The sequence below is a fragment of the Equus przewalskii genome, chromosome 18 (assembly GCF_037783145.1).
Source record: "Equus przewalskii isolate Varuska chromosome 18, EquPr2, whole genome shotgun sequence".
NCBI lineage: Eukaryota > Metazoa > Chordata > Mammalia > Perissodactyla > Equidae > Equus > Equus przewalskii.
Genome location: NC_091848.1, coordinates 59,114,162 through 59,137,520, shown reverse-complemented (window position 1 = coordinate 59,137,520; position 23,359 = coordinate 59,114,162). Strand labels below are relative to the sequence as shown.

General features: G+C 35.5%; 1 protein-coding gene across 11 annotated transcripts in view; it reads left to right on the top strand.

Moving 5' to 3' along the window:
* The window catches only part of EPHA6 (EPH receptor A6), a 779,380-nt gene that overhangs the window by 470,550 nt on the left and 285,471 nt on the right, over window positions 1-23,359 (top strand). For all 11 annotated transcript variants that reach the window (XM_070582909.1, XM_070582911.1, XM_070582908.1 and 8 more), the window contains one exon: window positions 22,683-22,807. In XM_070582909.1, the coding sequence (XP_070439010.1) occupies window positions 22,683-22,807 (125 nt within the window). The remainder of the gene's footprint in view (window positions 1-22,682; window positions 22,808-23,359) is intronic.

Here is a 23,359-nt window from a genome sequence, read left to right as displayed (position 1 = left end):
GGCGTCTGATTGGAAGATCATCTGGCTAGTAGAACTGGTTGATCGTGTGTTCCAATTTCTCTTCAAAATGTCTGTAGAGCACATATAACAACAAAGTGAAAAAGAAATATTCATAGGAATGCAGTTGATTAGGACTAACAGTGTTGGCAGAATCGGAAAAGATTCTCTAAATCGTCAAGGCAGAAAGCACTGGACTGAATAAGTTTATCACTGGTTTACTTTTCTGAAGGTAAAGAGCGCTTTCAGCCTTTCTTGCTGTCTTTGTTGCACTCTGACAATCTCTTTTAATTGATGCATTTAGCCAATCGCCATTCCAAGTGCTTATTGATATATTTGCATTAATATCTACCATATTTGTTAGTGTTTTCTATTTATGTATCTTGCTCTTTGTTCCTATTTTTGTCTTCCACTCTTTTTCTGGCTTTTGCCATTTTAATTAAGCATTTTATACAATTCCATTTTCTCTTCTTTCTTAGCATATTTGTTATACTTCTTTTTTCACTACTTTTTAATACTGTTTTTAATGGTTGCATTAGAGTTTGCAATATACATTTAAGCCTGATCCAGATCTATTTTCAAATAATATTATACCACTTCACTGTCCTGCCTTCCTCCCATTACTAGGTCCCCCCAGAGTTTTTACTTATTTATTCATTTTTTAAAGTTTATTTTTTTATTGAGTTAACATTGGTTTATAGCAGTACATAAATCTCAGATGTACATCATTATATTTGTATTTCTGTGTAGACTACATCATGTTGACCACCGGAAGACTAATTACCATCCATTACCATGCATATGTGCCCTTTTTCTCCTTTCACCCGCTCTCCTTCCCCTCTGATAACCCACCAATCTAATCTCTATGTCTATGCATTTGGTGGTTGTTGTTATCTTCCACATATGAGTGAATCATACAGTGTTTAGCTTTCTCCGGCTGACTTATTTCAATTAGCATAATATCCTAAAGGTCCATCTATGATGTTTCAAATGGCAAAATTTTATCTTCTTTTATGGCTGAGTGGTATTCCATCATGTATATATACCACATATTCTTTATCCGTATATATCCATTGATGGGCGCTTAAGTTGTTTCCATGTCTTGGATATTGTGAATAATGCAGTAATGAATATAGGAGTACATGTATCTTTTCAGATTCCTGTTTTTGTGTTCTTTGGGTAAATACCCAGAAGTGGAATAGCTGGATCATATGGTAGTTTTATTCTTAATCTCCATACTGTTTTCCATAATGGCTGCACCAATTTACATTCCCACCAGCAGTGTATGAGGGTTCCTTTTTTTCCACATGCTCTCCAACACTTGTTATTTCTTGACTTGTTAATTCTAGCCATTCTAATGGGCATGAGGTGATATCTCATTGTAGTTTTGAGTTGCGTTTCCCTAACAGATAGTGATGTTGAACATCTTTTCATGTGTTTCGTGTGCCTGTTGGCAGTCTGTACATCTTCTTTGGAAAAATGTCTATTCACATCACTGCCCATTTTTTAATTGGGTTGTTTGTGTTTTTGTTGTTGAGTTGTATGAGTTCTTTGTATATTTTGGATATTAACACTTTGTTGTATGAGTTGCTTATATATTTTGGATTTTGACCTCTTATCAAATATATGATTTGCAAAAATCTTCTCCCAATTGTTAGGTTGTCTTTTTGTTTTGTTGATGGTTTCCTTTGTGTGCAGAAGCTTTTTAGTTGGATGTAGTCCCATTTGTTTATTTTTTCTCTTTTTATTTATTTTTTATTTTTTATGGGGAGACATGGTATTCAAAAAGATACTGCTAAACCAATGTTGAAGAGCATTCTACTTATGTTTTCTTCTAGTAGTTTTATGCTTTCTGGTCTTACATTCAAGTCTTTTTTTTTTTTTAAAGATTGGCACCTGAGCTAACAACTGTTGCCAATCTTCTTTTTTTTTTTCTCCCCAAATCTCTCCAGTACATAGTTGTATATTTTAGTTGTGGGTCCTTCTAGTTGTGGCATGTGGGACGCTGCCCCAACATGGCCTGATGAGTAGTGCCATGACCACGCCCAGGATGCAAACCAGTGAAACCCTGGGCCGCTGAAGTGGAGCACTCGAACTTAACCACTCAGCCATGGAGCCAGCCCCTACATTCAAGTCTTTAAGCCATTTTGAGTTAATTTTTGTGTATGGTGCAAGATTTTGGTTTACTGTCATCTTTTCCCCCAACATCATTTATTCTAGAGACTTTCTGCTCTCGATTGTATTTTCTTGGCTCCTTTGTCAAAAATTAGCTGTCCATAGATGTAGGGGTTTATTTCTGGGATCTCAATTCTGTTCCATTGATCTGTGTGTCTGTTTTTGTGCCAGTACCATGCTGTTTTGATTACTACAACTTTATAGTATATTTTGAAATTAGGGAGTGTGATATCTCCAGCTTTTTTTTTTTTTCTCAGATTCCTTTGGCTATTCAGGGTCTTCTGTTATTCCACATAAATTTTAGGATTCTTTGTTCTATTTCCATGAAAAATGTCATTGGGACTTTAATAAGGATTGCATTGAATCTGTAGATTGCTTTAGGATGTATGGACATTTTAACTATGTTAATTCTTCCAATCTAAGAGCACAGAATATCTTTCCATTTCTTTGTGTCTTCTTCAATTTCTTTCAACAATATTTTATAGTTTTCAGTATACAGGTCTTTCACCTCTTTGGTTAAATTTATTCCTAGGTATTTTATTCTTTTTATTGTGATTGTAAATGGGATTGTATTCTTGATTTCTCTTTCTGCTATTTTGTTCTCACTGTATAGAAATGTGACTGATTTTTGAATGTTGATTTTGTACCTTGCAACATTGCTATATTTGCTTATTATTTCTAATAGTTTTTGGGTGGATTTTTTAGGGTTTTCTATATATAAAATCATGTCGTCTGCAAATAGTGACAGTTTCACTTCTTCCTTTCCAATCTGGATCCCTTTTATTTCTTTTTCTTGCCTGATTGCTCTGGTTAGGACTTCCAATACTATGTCAAATAGCAGTGATGGAAGTGGGCACCCTCGTCTTGTTCCTGTTCTCAGAGGGATGGTGTTCAGTTTTTTCGCATTGAGTATGATGTTGGCTGTGGGTTTGTCATATATGGCTTTTATTATGTTGAGGTACTTTCCTTCTATACCCATTTTATTCAATTTTTATCATAAATGGATGCTGTGTCTTGTCAAATGCTTTCTCTGCATCTGTTGAGACAAGCATGATTTTTATTCCTCATTCTGTTAATGTGATGTATCACATTGATTGATTTGCAGATGTTGAACCTTCCTTGCATCCATGAAATAAATCCCACTTGATCATGGTATATGATCCTTTTAATATACTGTATTTGATTTGCTAGTATTTTGTTGAGGATTTTTGCATCTGTGTTCATCTGTGATATTGGCCTGAAATTTTCTTGTTCTGTTGTCCTTGTTTGATTCCGGTATCAGGATAATGTTGGCCTCATAGAATGAATTACAAAGCTTCCTCTCCTCTTCAATTTTTCAGAAGAGTTTGAGAAGGATAGGCATTAAATCTTCTTTGAATGTTTGGCAGAATTCACCGGAGAAGCCATCTGGTCCTGGACTTTTGTTTTTTGGCAGGTTTTTTTTATTACTGTTTCAATCTCCTTACTAGTAGTCATCAGTTTATTCAGATTCTCTATTTCTTCTTTTTTCAGCTTTGGAAGGTTATATGATTCTAAGAATTTGTTCATTTCTTCTACATCATCCAATTTGTTGGCATATAGCTTGTAGTATTCTCTTATAATCCTTTGTTTTTCTGCAGTGTCCATTGTAATTTCTCCTCTTTCATTTCTGATTTTATTTGTGTCTTCTCTCTTTTTTTCTCGATGAGTCTAGCTAAGGATTTGTCAATTTTGTTTATCTTTTGAAAGAACCAGCTGTGTTTTTAACTCTCAGCCTCATCCACACCGAACTTCCCACAGTTTGTCAATTACAGTTCGGCTTTTCCTAACCTGGCACTGGTTCCTGTGCAGTTTCTGCTCCTGAGTCTCTGCCTAAGAAGCCATGGCTCCCTGTCTTCACCTGTGTCTCTCCAGTTTGGGGACAGAGGTTCACCCTGTGACCTCACTTCTTTTATGGATCCAAGAAGAGTTGTTGATTTTTTAGTTTGCTGAGATTTTTGTTTGTTGTTAGCATGAAGTGGTGCCTTTCAAGGTCCTTACATGCAGACCCAGGCCCACTGTCTTTACGTTGATTCACAAATGCAAGATCTGAACCAGAATGTTGAAGAATCATTTCTGCACCCGTAGGTGCTGCTCTTTTGAGAAGTGAGACTTCTTGCTGGCACTATTACTTTCCACATCCGTTGAGGGATTCATATTCATGAGAACACTGTAAGATAAGGAGAACAATGTGACGAAATGATGCATTACATCAAAGGCGGGTTGGAGGAAACAAAAAGAATATAAGTAACGGTTTGTGATGCATATTCTATATTTTCAAGCTGCCAAAGACTCAGATAATGGGAAGAAGAAAACATTTAGTAGAACTTCATTTGATAGAAATCACCTAGAATCTGAAAATGCAGTTACATCCACCTGTCGTTCAGATCTAGACCTAAGCAGATGAAACCAGCCCCACGCGGACAGCAGTGGAACAGAGGTGATGCTCCTGTGTTGTGTTGCCAAAGCTCAGAGAAGGAAATCGAGAGATTTCTTTCATTTGAAAGATTAACAACAACAAAAGCCATCATGTGACCAGTTAGAAACACTTCAGAACCAAAGAAAAGAACATAATACAGATGATTAGGAGAAAGTTCAGACCTCTGAAAAACTTTTTACTGTAGGAACTAGAAACAGAAAAGTATTTATGATTTTCAAAAGGATGTGCTTTGATCTCATGGGGAAAAAAAGTATAAGGTGGAAAAAGAAGTTGACTGCAAAGTGAGAGATATGATTGCTAGAGACATCAGAAAAACAATAAATGATAAAGAATAATAAAAGTTGACGACAGAAAAAAATGTAGAAATGACTAAATTAATAATGTGGAAGAGAGCTTTACAAAGCTCATTTAGCATTTTTTAGGAATAGGAAAGTGATTAAAGCAGTGAGACAGAAGTTCATGGGAGAACAGAGAGCAACTCCAGCATGTCGGTGCTCCTTAGGAAGTATCCAGAAGAGTAGAGAAGAACCTGTAATTGAAGGCAAATCTGGAAGTCATCCAAAAAGAATTTCTGCATTTATATTGCCTAGACACCATCAGGAAACATGTTTTGTTATAGATTTTTTTCAACATAAGGATTTTTAAAAAACGTATCTTGCAGGTTTCATAATAGAAGAAAGTTATCAACAAAAAGATCATCAGACTTGTACTCAGAATAAACCCTAGAAGGTGCTCCCTAGATATGAACTTCTTCACCTTCTGCTGTCACTGACTGCTTTGAGAAATACACATGCACATGTACTGAGGTGCACAAAATTGAGCTCACAAGTTAAGGGAACTCACAGTCTGCCAAAGCACACCCGTGGAACTGCTTAGCCCTCAAAGTACACTAGGTGTGGAGGGCAAGCATCACGACCAAAATTTTATGCCCAGACAAGTTGCATTTCTTATGTGAAGGGAATGAAAAGAATTTGAGAAATGCAATGGCCACTCATATACTTACAGGAAAAAAGTGCTTACTGACACATTTCAACTCTATCTTGATAATGTTATAATAGTGGAAATCTTTAAATTTCCTTTTTAAATATGCTTTCTGAAATCTCCCATCATTAAAGCAGCATCTCCTTCAGAACTTACCACAATTTCAAAGATTACTCCCTATGATGTGTTAGTTTACTTTAGTGTAGTTTTATTTTATTCATGATTATAAAGACCTCTCCTTCCTATAGATGCCTTTTCTCTTTAATCTAGTCAATTGTCCTTTCAAGACTGTGGCATTTTCTTCATGACCTCTGTTATTAATTTTAGACTGCATTTGCTTGAAAGAGTTGCTTCAACTCTTCCCAATTCTCCTGTAATACAGATATTTTAGTTAGCTTATAACTGCCAAGTCAAAATAAACAAATAAAACAGAGCAAATTTTCTAATGGAAAATACCTGAAAGCATTTAAGGTAAATGAAATACATAGGATTAAAAAATTTTCTCGAAATATAGCTACTATATAAAGTTCCTGAAAAGATTAGTTAGCTTAATATTGAGAATAGCCTGTTTACTTATTACTGATGCCTGTTTTATCCCAAGTGCTAAGCTATTACTTTGTACAGATTTTCGCCCTAAATTCCCCACAACAACTTTACTAAGCAGATGCTATTAGTATCCCCAGTTTATAGATGAGAAAATGAGGTACAGAGAAAATAAATGAATTGCCAAGAGTTAAGCTGCTAAGCCAGAATTCAAAATCAAGGAAGTCTAACTCCAGACTTGGCTTTTTAAAATCCTACATTATACACCTATGTTAAGTAGGCCACATCACACTTAGGAAAAGTCAAGTTGAAGAGACAAACAAGAGCCAGCTGGTGGTGTAATGGTTAAGTTTCTGCGCTCTACTTCGGCAGCTGAGGTTGGGCAGTTCGAATCCTGGGCATGACCTACACACTGCTCATCAAGCCATACTGTGGGGGTGTCCCACGTAGAACTAGAAGGACTTACAACCAGGGTATACAACTAGGTACTGGGGCTTTGGGGAGAGAAAAAAAAAAAAAAAAGAGGAAGATTGGCAACAGATGTTAGCTCAGGGCCAATCTTCCTCACAAAAAAAAGAGAGAGAGAGACAAACATCCCACTTTCACTCAATTCCCATGTTGTCTTCAGAGTACAATCTTGTGTAAACGTTTTTTGTTTTCAGCGAGTAAGAATGCTAGCAGGCTTAGAAATTTTCCTGGTGTGTATATTGTATGCAAATACAACATTTTGTTAAGACTTAGGAATGTTAGAAGTATTTTGGAACATCAAATAATCATGCCTAATTATTGAAACTTCAGTAGGTTGTGAGCTGTGGTCATTTTTTGTTTGGTCAATTTAAGATCCCTTCACCATTTGGTGGGGCCCAAGAGACTGCTCAGCACTTAACCTAAACATTGGAGGCGTTTATAAAGGCGTTCTGTTGTCATGTGTTTAAAGAGAATTAAGTCAGTCATTGCTTTATTGTTATTTTTCCAGTAGATTTTCATATTTATACTAGGAAAAAAAGTATGTGTTTACAAATAAAGCAGAATTTGATTTTACATAATATAAATGTCTATAATGTTAACTATTTTGAAATGTCTATTTAGGTGAACTATTGTATGGGTGATGAGTATGTCCTAAATGAAAGTCTGATAAGCATATTAACAAAAGACTGAAATTACAGTAACTGATTCTGACAATTTCAGTAAATGCCAAGAAACATGGTTCTTACAGCAAGTTCATGGAAATGTTCGGATAAAATATTCATGAGTTCTCTACTAAGAGAAAAGCCTCTCATGGTCTTGTTTGACAGAGGATGACCTTTGTGTTAACGAGCTCCCATCTTTGCTGTGAGTTAGGTTTAGATGCCCTGCTTAGATGGGTAAAACATAGCATCTTGTTCTTTGTGTTTTCTAGCATATGTGATAATTAACAGAAAGGAAGACTTTGAAGTTTTGAAATGAAGTAAATGGGTTAAAAAAAAAAGGCATTAAGAAAGCTTTGAAGATCAATTTCCCAGCAGGAAATTTGTCTAAGCAATTAGGATCCACCCTGATTGAGCAAGTGCAGTCGTGCTCAGCTGACATGCTCTGTCAAATAACTACAGCGTTGCTACCTTTAGTGATCTGCGCTGGTCATGCAGTCAGCCACCTGATGGTTCCTACAAAGATGGATCACTGACAGTTACGTACGAAAGACACTTTATGAGGATAAAATCAGTTGAATGTACTACAGTTTTTAAATATCAGGAAAACAAAACAAGCAGGAAAACATGAATTGGAAAATTTTCAACTAGATGTACTATAGATTCAATCCAGGTTCCATTTTAGTGTTTGTGCTTCTTGCTTTAGTGTTTGTGTTCCTTGAGAGGAAAGAGAGCATTATTTTCTTCTGAGATGTATTCAGGAAACAATAGCAGTTAAGGTCAACAAGAAGTCATCTACTCATGTCCTGAAGATTTAAAAGTTCGCTGAAACAACCATCTTTTCCACCACACCCTTTTAGCAAATAAGGTATTTTCTGGTCCAAAGGAAAGTGCCACATTAGTTTTTGTGGTAATAGGACACCATTGATGCATTTAGTCAGTAATTTACTTAATGGCCTGACCCAGAGGTCAGAGTTTATTCTATGGTATTGAAAGATTAATTAGAACCTCAGTGTGTAGATGTAGAGAATAGAGTGTGGACTCGTTAATATTTTTTATAATGATCTCTCTCTGTAAAGTCATGTGAAAATTTGATTTTAATAAAGAAATTGACATGACATGTCCCTGGGCAGGGAGTAATTATGCCCTGTTATGAGAAATATGTCTATCTTCTGCCAAAACTCTGACATATACTGGACACATCCAGAAACATTGCAAGAAGGGCATGACCCATATTTGGTTAACAAGTGCTTGCAGAATTAAAACAAGTAAAATGCCAAGTTCATATTATTGATATTGTTCATTGAAAACACTTGCCCTGAAAATTAGATTCGAGCATATGGGCATTGGTTCTAGCCTACTGTCCTTCAGGTGATCAAGTACCTGTGGATGACATGAGATTTATGTGTGTTCACTGATATACAATTAATGTGACCTGGAGAAATCCAAGAAAGTATATTAATTGGAATAAACGTTTGAGTTTTCTAGACTTGGCCTCTAGATCAGCAGTCCCCTAAGTATTTCTACAGAAGATTAGTTCTGTGACATGCTTTTCAAAAAAGTGCTTCCTAGGTCAATTAAGTTAAGGGAATGTGTGTGCTCTATGGCCGTCTCCACCACTGACAAAGCAGAGTAAGACATTAAAAGCTCTGATAACTCCTTCAGTAAGGAAAATTGTTTGACTTTTTTCAATCTAGTATTCCCCAAAGTATACTTAACTAAAAAATCCTTTTCCTGTGCAACACATTAAAATTCTAAACATCTAATTTTCTGGAAAATGATTCCTAAGGTAGCACTTACCAGAGATATTCAAATTTAATAAATATCCTTTGGGAAATATTTGCCCAAACTCTCTCATACGTGAAGAAACAAATTTTTCCTGCAAGGCTCTCTAGCATGTGGAATATGGAAAGTTTTCCTAGATTTGTGATGTTGACTATTGCGCAATTTTCTATAGGATTTATTAATGAAATGGCTCTTTTATCGCCACACAACGTTTATTCAGTGCTGTCTTTTGTCCACCTCAGTAATAGTAGTGAACACTTGAGTGCTTGCAATGTCTCAGGAATTATTTTAAGTGCTTTAAATGAAATAGTAAACTTAATCCTCACAAAAACACAGAGTGGTGGATGTTTTCCATTTTTTTAGAAGAAAAGCTTGAGGACACAGAGAAGCTAAGTAAATTGATCACGGTCACGTGGCCAGTGAGTAGCAGAGCTGAGATTCAAACTCGAAACAGCCTGGCTCCAGAGGCCTGGTGCGTAAACCCAGTGCCACACTGCCACTCACCATGAGAGCATGTGCTGAGACTCCCCGATCTTCTCTCATCCCCCTCAGTTGTAGCTTCAGCTTCCCAGTGGCTACTAGGATGCTCAGGGAAGAGGAAATCTTGCTTCAGGGGCTTGAGACGCTTTACAGTGCTTCTGAGCCAACAGTACCATCCACAGTCACATCACTACATTGAAGCCGCGCTGTTGCCCTGAAACTGTCTGGGAGGAAAGGCTTTTCCTCGGCCCTCTTATGTTTACTGTCTGGAGGCATGCAAATTAAATTGACAAAAGACAGATTACCAAGAGAAAAGACAGATTTTCATTCACATACAAGGAGATGGTTAGAACTGGAGACTTAGGTAACATCTTGACAGTGGAATGTGGGGGAATGAGGGTTCTTGGTTTCTTAGCCTGATTCTGACTTCTTTCTGATGGTGAGTCAGTCCTCCCTGGTTTCAAAACTCCTTGGGCTGTGTATTGGGGGGGAATTTATGAAAGTTGAATTATTTGTGGAAGCCCTGCTTTTAGACAGATAAGTAGGGTTTAGGGGAAAAAATCATAAGTCTTCACAGTGGTGTATTCTGGTTCCCTTCAAAACTCAAATGGACAATGACATATAGAAAGTGAAGAGGGCAGCAGAACAACTTGAAATGTGGGAAGATGGTGAGTGAAGTATGGAAAGCGATCTGAGCAAATTATTCCCAGGTTTTTCTGAAGCAGTGTGAGGGAAGGAAACATCCTACAAATACAAATCAAAGACAAGTATATACAAATTAATATATGTAGTAAAAAAACTGCCTATCAATTGAAATTGACCTCGTAAATCAAAGCAGAAGACCATGATAAGAATTACAGTAAATGATATAATCCTAAAATTATTAAGGACAGTACTACATACATTCGGGGTGATATTGAAAATACTTAAAATTCTATGGCGTAGGCATTAGCCAGATAGAAGAGTGCAGGCTGCACACCAGTGGTACGGCCACGATGGTGTGGATTGTGTGTGCCAGCTGAGTGTCACCATTGCAATGCCAGGTCTTTCCATTTCCTCACCTCCTATCACCTTAGTACAGACTAATGTAGTTTGAGTATTCAGAAATTGTATGTTACTGAATTCCAATACTTAGTTTTTGAAATTAATATTACATTTTATGTATTTTTCATGTATACTGTACAGTTAATTTATTATAACCTAATGCTAAGGAAACGAGTATTACTTAGTTGCATAAACTCATCTTGCAAATGTGTAGACTAAAAAAATTAAATTGAGTTTTATCCACATACTTTTTCCCCTAGAAATATAATTTAGAAAAAAAACCAAGAATATATAGCACATCATATTGCACTTTAAGTGAAGTGTAAAAATGTGGCAGATTTGCATTATTCATTATTAATAATAATTAGATCATTTTCATTTTTAAAAATCTTTGTAATTTTGTTAACTTCTGCAGTAAATATGGAGCAGTACCATTTGGCTTATTAAAAAAGTAGTCACAAAAATCAAGGGGAAAAAGTGTAACATATGCACTGAATGCCTTTGAAGCTACTGTGAAAACGCGAAGTAGAATTATGAGCTAGCAGCCAGTGTGAGAAGACTCAAGCTTTTTCTCCACATGCAGTGATTTGTAAACAACAATTACTAACTAGAGAAAATGAGAGGAAAAACACAGGGCTCAGCGAGGTATTATTTTATGTCAGTGATTTACTCTGCTATTTATCAATGATGAGAACAAAATCACCCATATCCTCAGGAAGCCACAAATGTTTCATGGCAGCTGTGGGAGCATCTGGCTACTTGTCCTACACGAAGACTACTTCCATCATGGAAGAATCAAGATGTATTCCTCTCGCCTTGAACCAGAAACAGTGCCAGTGAATCTCCTGTTGCATTGCATTATTTCTTTAATGAGAGAACAAAAGCAGTTTTACCATCTCATTTCTGGTGAATTAGCAGGAACACTTCTGCATCCTCTGAATCAGTGTGACAGCACCATTCAACATTCCCTAGAGTGGCCGGCAGCGAGTGCTTCCTTTCTGTATTTTCTGGAAATACACACACACACACACACACACACACATATATACACACATATATCCCTGTATAAAATTGTGAATATAGCTTTCATTCCCAAAAAGTAATAGAGACAAAAGCATAGCTTTTTAAATATTTTACAGCTAGATTATATAGAAAACATATAGAATCTTAGGATTCTATCCTACAAAATCTATGGAATCCAGCAGATTTTTACTCATCAAGAGGTGTCAAACTGTGGCTAGGGAAAGTGAGAGCACAGCTTGTGAGGTGGAGCTAGTATGGGACGATGAAAATGGGTTTAGAATTAGTGAAAAGGCAATTGATATTTGGAATACTCTCAATCAATATTCAACTAACAGAATATTTTTGGTTTTGCTTTTATTTCTGAGTCCAAATACTTTTTCAAGTGAGACAGTTAAATAATGGAAAGTATTGAAAATTCAAGAAACTAACCCAGGATGGACTTTAATATTATACAGTTAAATTATACCATAATGTCCTTTTTCATCAACACCATATATTCAAACTCTTATCGCTTTGTAATAATCTTTCCTTATTTTCTAGTATTATTATTACTATTATAGATTATTACTATTTTCTTGCGTTAATTCTACTCTCATAAAATGATGGTCATATGCATGGAGTATATTGTCAGTTGGACAGTAGTCATATGGTGCCGTAGAGGATTTATAGAACAAAACCACAGAGGGCAAGACAGTTGTCTGAGAAGCCTTGAAACAAGCTTTAAAGCAGTTTTGAATAAAAGATATTCACGTGAAAGGTACCTAATGTGCTCGTGTGGCACTGTGCCTAGGTCCCCTGGGGACTCAGATCTTGACATGTGCCGCAGTCGTTGGGATACAGTCCCTAAGTGCTAGACTCTGTCTGGAGTCTGCTCCTTTCTTTCCTCTTATGTGACTGTGAATAAGTTGTTTCCAATCTGATCTTATTTCCTCATCTTTAAAATGAGAAGGACTGTAACCTACGAAGTTACAGTGTGTATTAGGTGATTTAATGTGTGTGAAAGACCATGGGAAGTTGAAATGTGAAGTACAATGTATTATTATGTATTCTATAAAAAGAAATAGCAGAAGCTTAAGATAAAGGCAGTCAATTGCTATGTCATAAGGAATAGACAATAACTGTCTTAGGGGTTCAGACATCAAAATCAGTTCCATCTGAAGTGATCAAAGAAGTTTTAAGCTAGTCCGGGGTACTATCTTAAGGGAAGAAAGGTAATTGTTGCTATTTTATTTTATCGTTTGAATGGAAGCCCTTAAATGTGAAGCTCTCTTCTAAAATCCCTAGGGTTATCCATGGGCTATTTCACAGCCCTGAGATGTGACTGAAATTTTCTTGTCTATTTATGCACCTTAGGGATACAACAGCACATAAAAAGATTCTTTTTTTCTTTTGAGACGTCCAATAAGCAAATCTATAACACTTATGAGACTAATTTTCATCAAGCTTCTTGGTTTAAAACACTTTTTAAGCCAATGGTCTTTCGGCTAGCTTTCTGTGCAATTTTGCATCATCATATAAACTCAGGGATGACAAAAATACAGGGGAAGACTAAAATTTAAATGACTCCTCCATAAGCCGCATGTATTACTTTATGGTCACAGCTTATAAATATATTCATATTTAGGCTTAACTTTTTGAAATTTATTAACATTTTGAATTATATTTTTGAAAAATCTTCAGAATATCACATGAGCTAAGATTAAGATTAATTAAGCTCTTTGAAATAAAATTCTGTTCCTTTTAAAGCAGTTTCAAAAATTATGGACAATATTGTAATTTGTTAATGTAACTTTAAAATCAGACAGTTGTTAACTATTGGACAATTGTTAGATTGATTTGTGTTCTGCTCTCGTTACATCTGGTTTTACTAGGCTGGCATCGTAGACCACTAGTAAGGGTTTGATGCCATTCCATTCATACATACATATATATATATCTTTTTTAATAGAGAACCCGGTAGAGAATAGAGAACTGAAAACCTTCTTCAGTTTTATTCAGAGCAAAGAAACAAGAAAGTTTAGGTCCCACTAGAAGAAACTCAGCCATGAGTTTGGAACCTACTCAAACTACAGGCAATGAGGACAACATTCTCCTGTGCTGTGGATTATCTGCTGCCGTTGTCTGTCTGCTGTGAACAGTTATACACAGCCGTGCGGCCCGTGTTTGGAAGAGTCCGCACGGCACCGCAGTGTCAGGACAGCACCTCACGTCTCTTCACACCACTCGTTGTCCTTGCACCTCGGCTCCCTCTTCTTCGGAAAGTCATTCTCGATTTTGAAAGTCTCACGAATCTCATGAGTTTTCTGCTCAACTGTATTGGAAACAGTCTTGCATGTAACGCCAAGCAAATCTTTGGTGTCTAAGGAGTTTGCAGCCAGAATAAGTTCAAAACGTGTTCCTTGGTCAACTTCCAGGAATTCTTAGTCCCAAAGAGGACATCATCTGTTCCTCTTTCTTTGTTCTCATTGTCCTCGGGAGGAGGGTCATGCTGGTGGTGGGAGCACCACCGACTGACCTTTGTTAATATCACTGAATTGACATGCGGTAGAGGAAGTGGGCCATCATCTCCATCATCCATTCCCAAATCTTCCGACATGGTCTTGTTAGTCATGCAATTTTGTCATACAATAGTTATGCAATTTAGTTATACAATTCGGGGGTATTTGCTATTTACAAAAGCATTTTGAATCATGGTATGCATGCTGTTTTGCAACTTATTTTTGTCACTGTAAGTATTACACTTATTTTTGCATTCCTGTGTATCTACATCATTTTTAAAACAGCCTCATTGAAATCTGTTGTATGGATTCTTTTAAATGTCTAAACTTTTTTTTAAATAAAAGTTTAAAGCAGCAGTAAAATTTGTCTGTAAACTTTATCCATTCATCATATTATCTTAAAGATGTGTGTTTTTGCAAGCTTTATCAGATAGCTGCTTCCTTTCCGCAATATTAGTTAAGATGATTTTAGTCATTTACTTATAAAGAACTTTCCTAGTCATTTTAATTGAATTTTCTCTCTATTTTGATGTTATTTAAGTTGGCTCATTTTTTCCTATACCTGGAACATGATGCAAACTTTTTGGTGAATCAACTCAGGCCCAGAAGTTACAAACTATCTTCAAATATAACTAGGATATTATATTTTAAATCTATTTATATAATCTTCTATTGTAATTTCTATAATTGTACAGTTCAAATAATAGTACTTTTACTTATAAGAATTATTAGAAACCAATGTTCTGATTTTAATATAATGGGATGTTATGAATAAGGAAATTGTTTGAAGTTAAAATGAGAAGGGACAAATTCTTAATTTCTCTCTGTGTCCAGGCCCACTCCGTGAAATTTTGGTGAATGGCATATGCTAAATTCATAGAAAATACTGGTACAACATCTATATTTTTACTGAAATTTGACAGGTATAATAAGGTCAGCAGAAGCTCAAACTGGTCTAATTTGAGAATAATTTTTTTTCCCTTATATTTCAAAAGAAACTTCATTTTATAGCATCTGTCATATAAAAAGTTTCTCAAAAACCTCTGGAATAATGTAAGAGTCAGTAGAGATGTATGGTGTCAAGTCATTCCTCTTTTTTTTTTCTCTTTTTTTGAGGAAGATTAGCCCTGAGCTAACTACTGCCGATCCTCCTCTTTTCACTGAGGAAGACTGGCCCTGAGCTAACATCCATGCCCATCTTCTTCTACTTTATATGTGGGATGCCTACCACAGCATGGCATGCCAAGCGTTGCCATGTCGGCACCTGGGATCTGAACCAGCGAACCCCGGGCCGCTGTAGTCATTCCTCTAATGCTACATATTGAAGTTTCCAATATCGTCCACTGGAGTTCTCATATTTTATGCACAAATTTTTCATTGTGCTAAATAATTTTATAGAGAAAATTGCTTCATATAATTTGGATTTTCTGAACCATACTGTGTATTAACGTACTGCTTTTGTAAAGAGCTGTATCAACATACAGAGGGCACACATTTTAAACAGTTATGAGTTAAAGCAGAGGCTGTAGGAAGCAATAGAGGTCCATATACACCCTAAATGCTGCATTTTCTATTTCAGAGAAGGCCAACACCATATGGAATTTCACTTTAAAATAACGCTTCAATTCAGGCATTTGTTTTGAATATATTTAATAAATTGTTTTCTTAGTAATCCACATTTATATAACATCTGAATTTGGTATATTGTGACAACACTGTAGTTACCAACAAATATAAGGCAGAAAATACATTTATTCCTCCACGTGAGAAAAACTGATTTTAGGACACAAAAGGGCAGCTATTGATTTTTACTTCTGATTCTGAAAAGTCAGAGAAGGAAAGAAATAGGCAGGAAATAAGATGTTGTGGGGTTTGTCAGATCAGCAGCTGAGTGGAAGACTCGGCGATGTTTCCTGCGTCAGAATTATGCATTCAGAATAGTTTTCAGTAGAGTTGTGTTTCTGATCTACATTTCTTCTTAAGCCTACAGTATCTTAGCTTTGACCTTCAACATAAATGGTTGTTGAATAGATTACCACATTCTTGAAAATAGTTTTAATACAAACCTGTCTGATTACTACGTTTTCTGAATCTCAAATAGTTTACCAAAAACGATGTAACAAAAATTGAAAAGTGCACAGCGAAGTTAGTTAACAAAAGAGATCTTATTCATATTTAGAAAAGTGTTGTTTTCTCATGCTCCTAATTAAGATTGAATCAATTTTCTTAAACATTTGCTTTATACCGTGTATCTTATTTCATTCCCATAAATCCTCAGGGTGGAGACTGTTTCCATTTTAAAGATGACAAAGCTGAAGCTCAAAGGAGTGAGCAATTGTTTAATGATGAGACGTGAAGGTGAATTTTGATGTTATCTCAAAATGTCAAGAAAGAAGTGGAAAATTAACATTTTTGCTGCATTTCCTCTTAAAATTAATCCTACTTTAGTATTGTAATATGTTCAAAATTAAAATCTCTGCTCAAAACTGGAAGCAAGGAAGGAGACAGTGACACAATATCCTTCTTGCCTTCAAATCTATTAGTTCTTGAAATTTTTAACTATCAAACATTATCACTGCTATTCAAAATCACGCTTCAGATTATTGCAAATATTTCTTATTTTGAGCATGTAATTGAGATTAATGATATGTCATGAAGCGATGTATTTTTCTAAAACTCTATCAACTATTGCTAATTCTTAGTCATCTACTGAGCATATTAAGTTTATATTTAGGGATATGTGTGTGTGTGTGTGTGCGTGCACGCGTGAGAGTGTTCGTGTGTGTGTGTTTAGGTGAGAGAGACAGCAAGAGCACAGTTTTACGCACATGTGTTTGTGACAATGAAAATCTTAACAGTGAATATTAAGTAATAGAATCTTAGTGTTAGGATGGCCCTTGTAAGCCATTTAATACATTTTTTCAGCAATGCAGAAAATCCCTCCCCACACCCCTGCTCACTACTTACCCACTTCTCGCCTCAGCAGTTGTGCTAAGAGTACACTGCCTCACCAGGCCGTCCATTCTGCTGAAAATTTCGACTTGTTAGAAAGCTCTCATATGGAGTCGTTGTCTTCTTCCTGAACCCTCCCCCTCGGTCTTAGTTCTTACCTTGGGCAAAAATAGAATTAACTTTCCACTTTTGCTCATCTGCCATCCTCTTTCTTCTCTCTTCTTCTTCCCTTTTCTTTCTCTTCCTTCCTTCTTCTCCTCCATCATTTCCTTTTTTAGTGCTTTTCACTGTCTCGTTTCTTTATCCTTTTCCTCCCCATGTCTCTTCCCAGAAAGATGTGTGTGTGTGTTAAAGGAAATACAATCGATGACACAATGAAATGTAAATAAAGAACAATAATATAATAAATAATATAGACCAGAAAGCACAACTCAGAACAGACTTTTAATTCTATATGATTTTCCTCATTTTTTTGCTCAAGCACCAGTGAGTATAATTGCAAAGCACGAACACATGATAGTGTTTCTCCCAGTGTATGCTCAGGAAAGAGACACGTTACACTCAATACCATAATATTACTTGTGAAATTTTGTAAATGCAGTATTTATCACGTGAATTGACATTTTTAAAACCTGAGAGCATACTTCGAAATATTTCTGATCTATATCTTGTTTTGAAAATGTTTATTAAATATTTTATTAAATATTTATAAGAACAATATAACAATATCTGCCTCACGTGCTTTTCTTCCAACGTAATAAGAGTTTAGTGGTAATATACGTTGTTATCTATTTTCCCCATGTGGTTGAGACCTGGTTATGAGTTGAAATATACATGTGATACTTAAATTCAGCAGTATTGGTGCTTTACTTTCTTTCTGCTTTCTATCTCTTTTCTATACCTGAGAATAACAATGTGGTATGTTAAGCCATGTCACAGCTGTGATAGGCTAATAATGGCACTCAGATATGTTCATATCATAATCCAGATCCTGTGGATGTTCTCTATGGCAAAAGGGACTTTGCAGTTTTGATTAAGTTAAGGATTTTGAGATGGGGAGAGTATCCTGGATTATCCAGGTCGGCCCAATGTAATCACAAGTGTCCCCATAAAAGGGAGGTAGGAGGAGACATCTACAGAAGAAAAAGCTGTGAGCCAAGGAATGCAGGCAGCCTGTGGAAGCAGGAAGAGGGTGGGAATGGCTTCTCCCTGGAGCTTCCAGAAGGAACCAGCTCTCCTGACACCTTGTAAGACTCATTTTGGACTTCTGACATCCAGAACTGTAAAATAATAAATATGCGTGGTTTTTGAGACACTCATTTTTTGGTAATTTGTTACAGTAGCAATAGGAAACTTACAACAGTTCAACTCAGTTCTCTTTCAAGACCTTAATTTTGGATATATTTGTGGTTCATAGGGAAATTGGTAAGTGTTAAAGAATAGATTTCTAAAGCAGTTATAAAAAGACATCTATTTAACTACCTGTTATTTTATATATTCTTTACATTTAAAAAGTACTCAATCTGTTTCCTTAAAAAATATTTTGGACACTATGGTCCTACAGATTTTCCCTATTTAATTCACAATCTGTCAGGTTTCTCTATTCTCTGCCTTTGTTATTAGAAAAGAGAGAGATTTTCCTGTTTCTGATGATATCACCTTAAGTTATAGATAATATAGGACTAATTTTTTTTCCAGTTTGTCCTCAGAGTTAATGTTGTTCTATTTTTGTTAAAGCCTTTAGCTTTGAATTTCAAGGGTCTTTCCCAAGGAAATATCATCATGTAACACAAAACTTGCTCACTCTTTCTACTTCTTTCTGACATGCCAATATGGCAGGTAGCTTGACAAGACGTTAGTGAAAAATGTGCGGAAATATTTACACAGAAAACTCTCACTACCTGTGGAGGCCACAGTGAAAAATCACTTTATTACTGATGAGTCCAAATGACACAGCAGTGTCAGCACTTGGTTACACTGAGGAGGACCTGAAGCATTATCTTTAAAGTCTTTCCAGCATAATCTGTGCCTGTTTAATTCCTACTTTATTAGTCTTATGACTGGCTGATTTAATGTGCTCACTGTTAAGCTTGCCTTTAGGCTGCTGTTTTCAGTAATTTATACCACACACCTCTACTGGCTATTATATCATTCCTTTTATAATTGAATATTTTAGCCATTCAAGTAATAATTATGGAGACTATATCAAAATAGAATGGGGATTAGACCATATGATTTAAAAATAGAATTATAAAAAATTATGTATGTTTTACAGCTATGTAAAATTCAGATATTTACCTATGAAAGGAATGTGCAAAAGTGGAGAGATTTTAGGGTTCACATAGTTCTTAGACCTGAAGTCCATGTCGAAGTGAAGAATCTGTGCAGTCAGGGAACAGATTTTCCTTGTTTCTATTTTATAGAAGTATGGGAGAGGACTCACAAAATTTAGATGATGCGCCCATACAGTGAGGTAGCCGTCGAAGGCTTGGACATAGAAGAGGGCGTGCCTCTGGTCAGTCACTAGTTCTGAGGTGCTGCTGCCAAAACTGAATCGAAGCTTCGCAAAGATTTTATCATTTGACCTTGAGTGCTAAATAATTATGAGGCAAAATGTAATACACTGGTAACACTGTTCTATGACATTGCACATTAAACTGAAAATTAACCATAAAATTGTGTACGTGAAAAGGACATTTTCAAAAATTGTAATGAATTGATATATTTAAATCAACTTCTAATTTGTATGATTCACTTTAAAGTTATAGTTTTTCCATAAGGCACCATTTAATACACTATAATTCGGAAATATTAATGTTTCCAACAGGGATAAATTTATTAATAATAGTTTATTAGTAGTGAATATGACTCAATTTAAATATGAATTATCTGAGCACTTTTTCTTATTTACCACATTCTCCATTTCTCTTTTAGACTATAGCAAAAGCTCTTCTATTGCTTAGCAATTTCTGTAATTATCACTCATGTTTAAGAATATATTTTAGTCCCACAATAATGCTTTCATCGAATAGCTGGAATGAGTTTTAAATATAGTTTCTAAAGTACTTATTTCCTTAGGAGAAACAAACTTGTCATTCTCATAAATTTAAGAAAATATTTTATCCTTAAGCTACAAAGGCAACATTCAGAAGTAAAATACAAACTTAATACTTGTCTTTCTTTGGAGTTTAAAGTATATTGATCTTAATCATAGAGAATCAATTTTTTCAAATCCTGTTCTCACCTGTGATTCGTACGTTTGAATAGATTTCTTTTATTTCTTTTTTTTCTTTCTTTCTTTTTTTTTTTTTTTTTTGAGGAAGATTAGCCCTGAGCTAACATCTGCTGCCAATCCTCCTCTTTTTGCTGAGGAAGACTGGCCCTGAGCTGACATCCATGCCCATCTTCCTCTACTTTATATGTGGGGCGCCTACCACAGCATGGCTTGCCAAGCAGTGCCATGTCAGCACCCGGGATCTGAACCGGTGAACCCTGGGCCACCAAAGTGGAACATGCACACTTAACCACTGTGCCACCACGCCAGCCCCCTGAATAGATTTCTTAAAATGAATTGGAAAGATATCATGAGTTCATAATGATATTTACATTTCTAATTTTTATTATCATGAGTTTACTTCTATAGAGTTATTGCTTATCTTCATTGATCTGACATCCATATCTCGTTTCTCCCCAGGAAAGAAAAATCCTAGTTGTCAGTAGCACCAACATAATTACTCATTCACTTTATCCCTCAATATATACACACAGATTCAGAATTACAATACCAGTACTACCACCAACAATATCATTATTAAAAATAGTTTAATAATTTTGCATTTTTTTCCAGTCCTTAAAATATACCCCACTGGGCTGGATGCTAAGTTACCATGTTTTAAGTCACTTTAAGTAGTTCCTCTTGGAGGCTATACCTCCAACTCAATAAACAGGTTTCTTTCTTTTGTTTATTTAAAAAATTTTTTTAGTTTGCTTTTTTAAATGTTAATTTGTTCCTAATCATTTAAGATATTTACATGGTTCCAAAGTAAATCTTCAGGGAAAGTATATTCTGAGATGTCTAGCTTTTAACACTGTAGTGTCCATCCTGTTGCTTCTCACCCCGTAAAGGCGAGCATTTTTATTATTTTTTATTCTTAGGTTTATCCTTATTCTTACTGTATAGTTTTTTATACATTTTTTCCACCTTACTTTTTCACTTAAAAACACATCCTGAAGTGATCCCACGGTGGTATTTATAGATAGTCACAATTCCTTTTTACAACTTCACAATTCACCAGTGGATGTAGCATAGCTTTTTCAACCAGTCTTTTATGGATGGACATTTAAATTGTCTCCAATCTTTACAAATAAATCTTAGTGAGTAGTCTTGTAAATATGTCACTTCCTATCTGTGCAATGTCTTTTTGGAATAGATTCCAAAAAGCCAAAGTGTAAGTGAACATATAATTGGCCTTAAATTGTTGAATTTCCCTTCCTAAGAGTTGTTCCATTTGGTATTCCCACCAACAATGTATTAAAGTGCTTTTCCCCCACAGCCTATCCAACAGAGCCAGTGTCCAACTTTTGGATTTTTTGCCAATCTGATAGATGAGAAAAGGTATCTCAATAGATTTAATTTGTATTTCTCTTTTTATGAGTGACGTTTAACTTCTATATAAAAAACTACTGTTGTTAGGGGCTGGCCCAGTGGTGTAGTAGTTAAGTTCTCATGCTCCACTTCTGTGGCCTGGGGTTTGCTGGTTCAAATCCCAGGTGTGGACCTATGCACCGCTTATCAAGCCATGCTGTGGCAGGTGTCCCACATATAAAGTAGAGGAAGATGGGCATGGATGTTAGCTCAGGGCCAATCTTCCTCAAAAAAAAAAAAAACACACAAATTACTGTTTTTAAAAAGGAGAATACTTAAAGATGAGAAATATGTTATTAGAGAAAAGAATCTACACTGTATGCATTGTGGGTAAATTTTGGAAGTTTAACGCAAGATTACTTTAGGTTATGATTGGATTGTTAAAACAATGTTACATAGAAAAAAAGACATGATTCTTAAAATAAAATTCAGAAGTTATATATTTCAATTTTATGCAGATATCACAGAAAGCTTGCAAAAGAAAGAATCCTCACATTAATAAGCAATAATTTACTGTAGTTAAGAAGTTTGTGATATAAACTTCCTTAAAGTACTGAGACTTTATAAAGAACCTAGTCTTGAATATCTTGTAATTGCAGAGGATTTTTCTATAGCAGATTAAGGTTTGATAAAACATAGGAGCTAAGTGTATTGTTCTTCATGTCATAGCTCAAAACCAAAGCCAGTTTAAAGAAAAATGTCCTCCTCTAACAAAACCGAAGATGATGAGCTCTGGCCCTTATTTCTGGACTAATGGAGTTTTTCCTATGTTCCCTAGTAGTATTTCTAAATATGTTTTAATACTTTATTTGGATTGAATGAGTAGATCTTAAGTCTATCTTCTTAATCTGACATCAACAATTGATGTCCTGTTCAATAAGAATTACATTTTCTTTGGAAGACAAAATATTAAAGAAAGGATTCTGGAGAATGATTCCTGCCAATTAATTCTTAGTTGTTTTCTTTCCTTTCAGCACCTTCCCTGATAGGTATGGTAAGGAAGGACTGGGCATCCCAAAATAGCATTGCCCTATCATGGCAAGCACCTGCTTTTTCCAATGGAGCCATACTGGACTACGAGATCAAGTACTATGAGAAAGTAGGTCTTATTTGGAGCTTTCTAAAATACTACATATACATATATAGATATATATATATATATGTATATATTAAGCATGTTGTTATGCTATATTATTTTACTTTAAAACTTGTTCTTCTTTGGCATAACCTCATACCTCCCGTGTCTTTGAATACTCTCTAATTTACTTTTCTGCTTATAACTTCTTGATTAATTTGTCTCGTCTTATGTCAGATTAGAGTAGAAGATACAGATGTTCATCTCTGTCATGACTTACTCTAGAGAGTTTTACAATATAGTAAGAAGTGGCAACTCCTGCAACTAGTTACGCTTAGTTGACATTGTTTCCAAAATCTACTTGGAAAGAAATGGTAAAATGGAATTAATGTAACCTACAGTGAGTTTGTGTAGGCCATATACTTTGCCAAAGAGTTTAAGGTTACAGCCCACTATAATTTCGAAAGGATAATTTAAGGGATAAATGGAAATAGCTGATTAAAAATTTTATTTACATTTAGATCTGCTGTTTTATTTTATAAACTGAAGTTCAGTGCAATATCTCCAATTACGGAC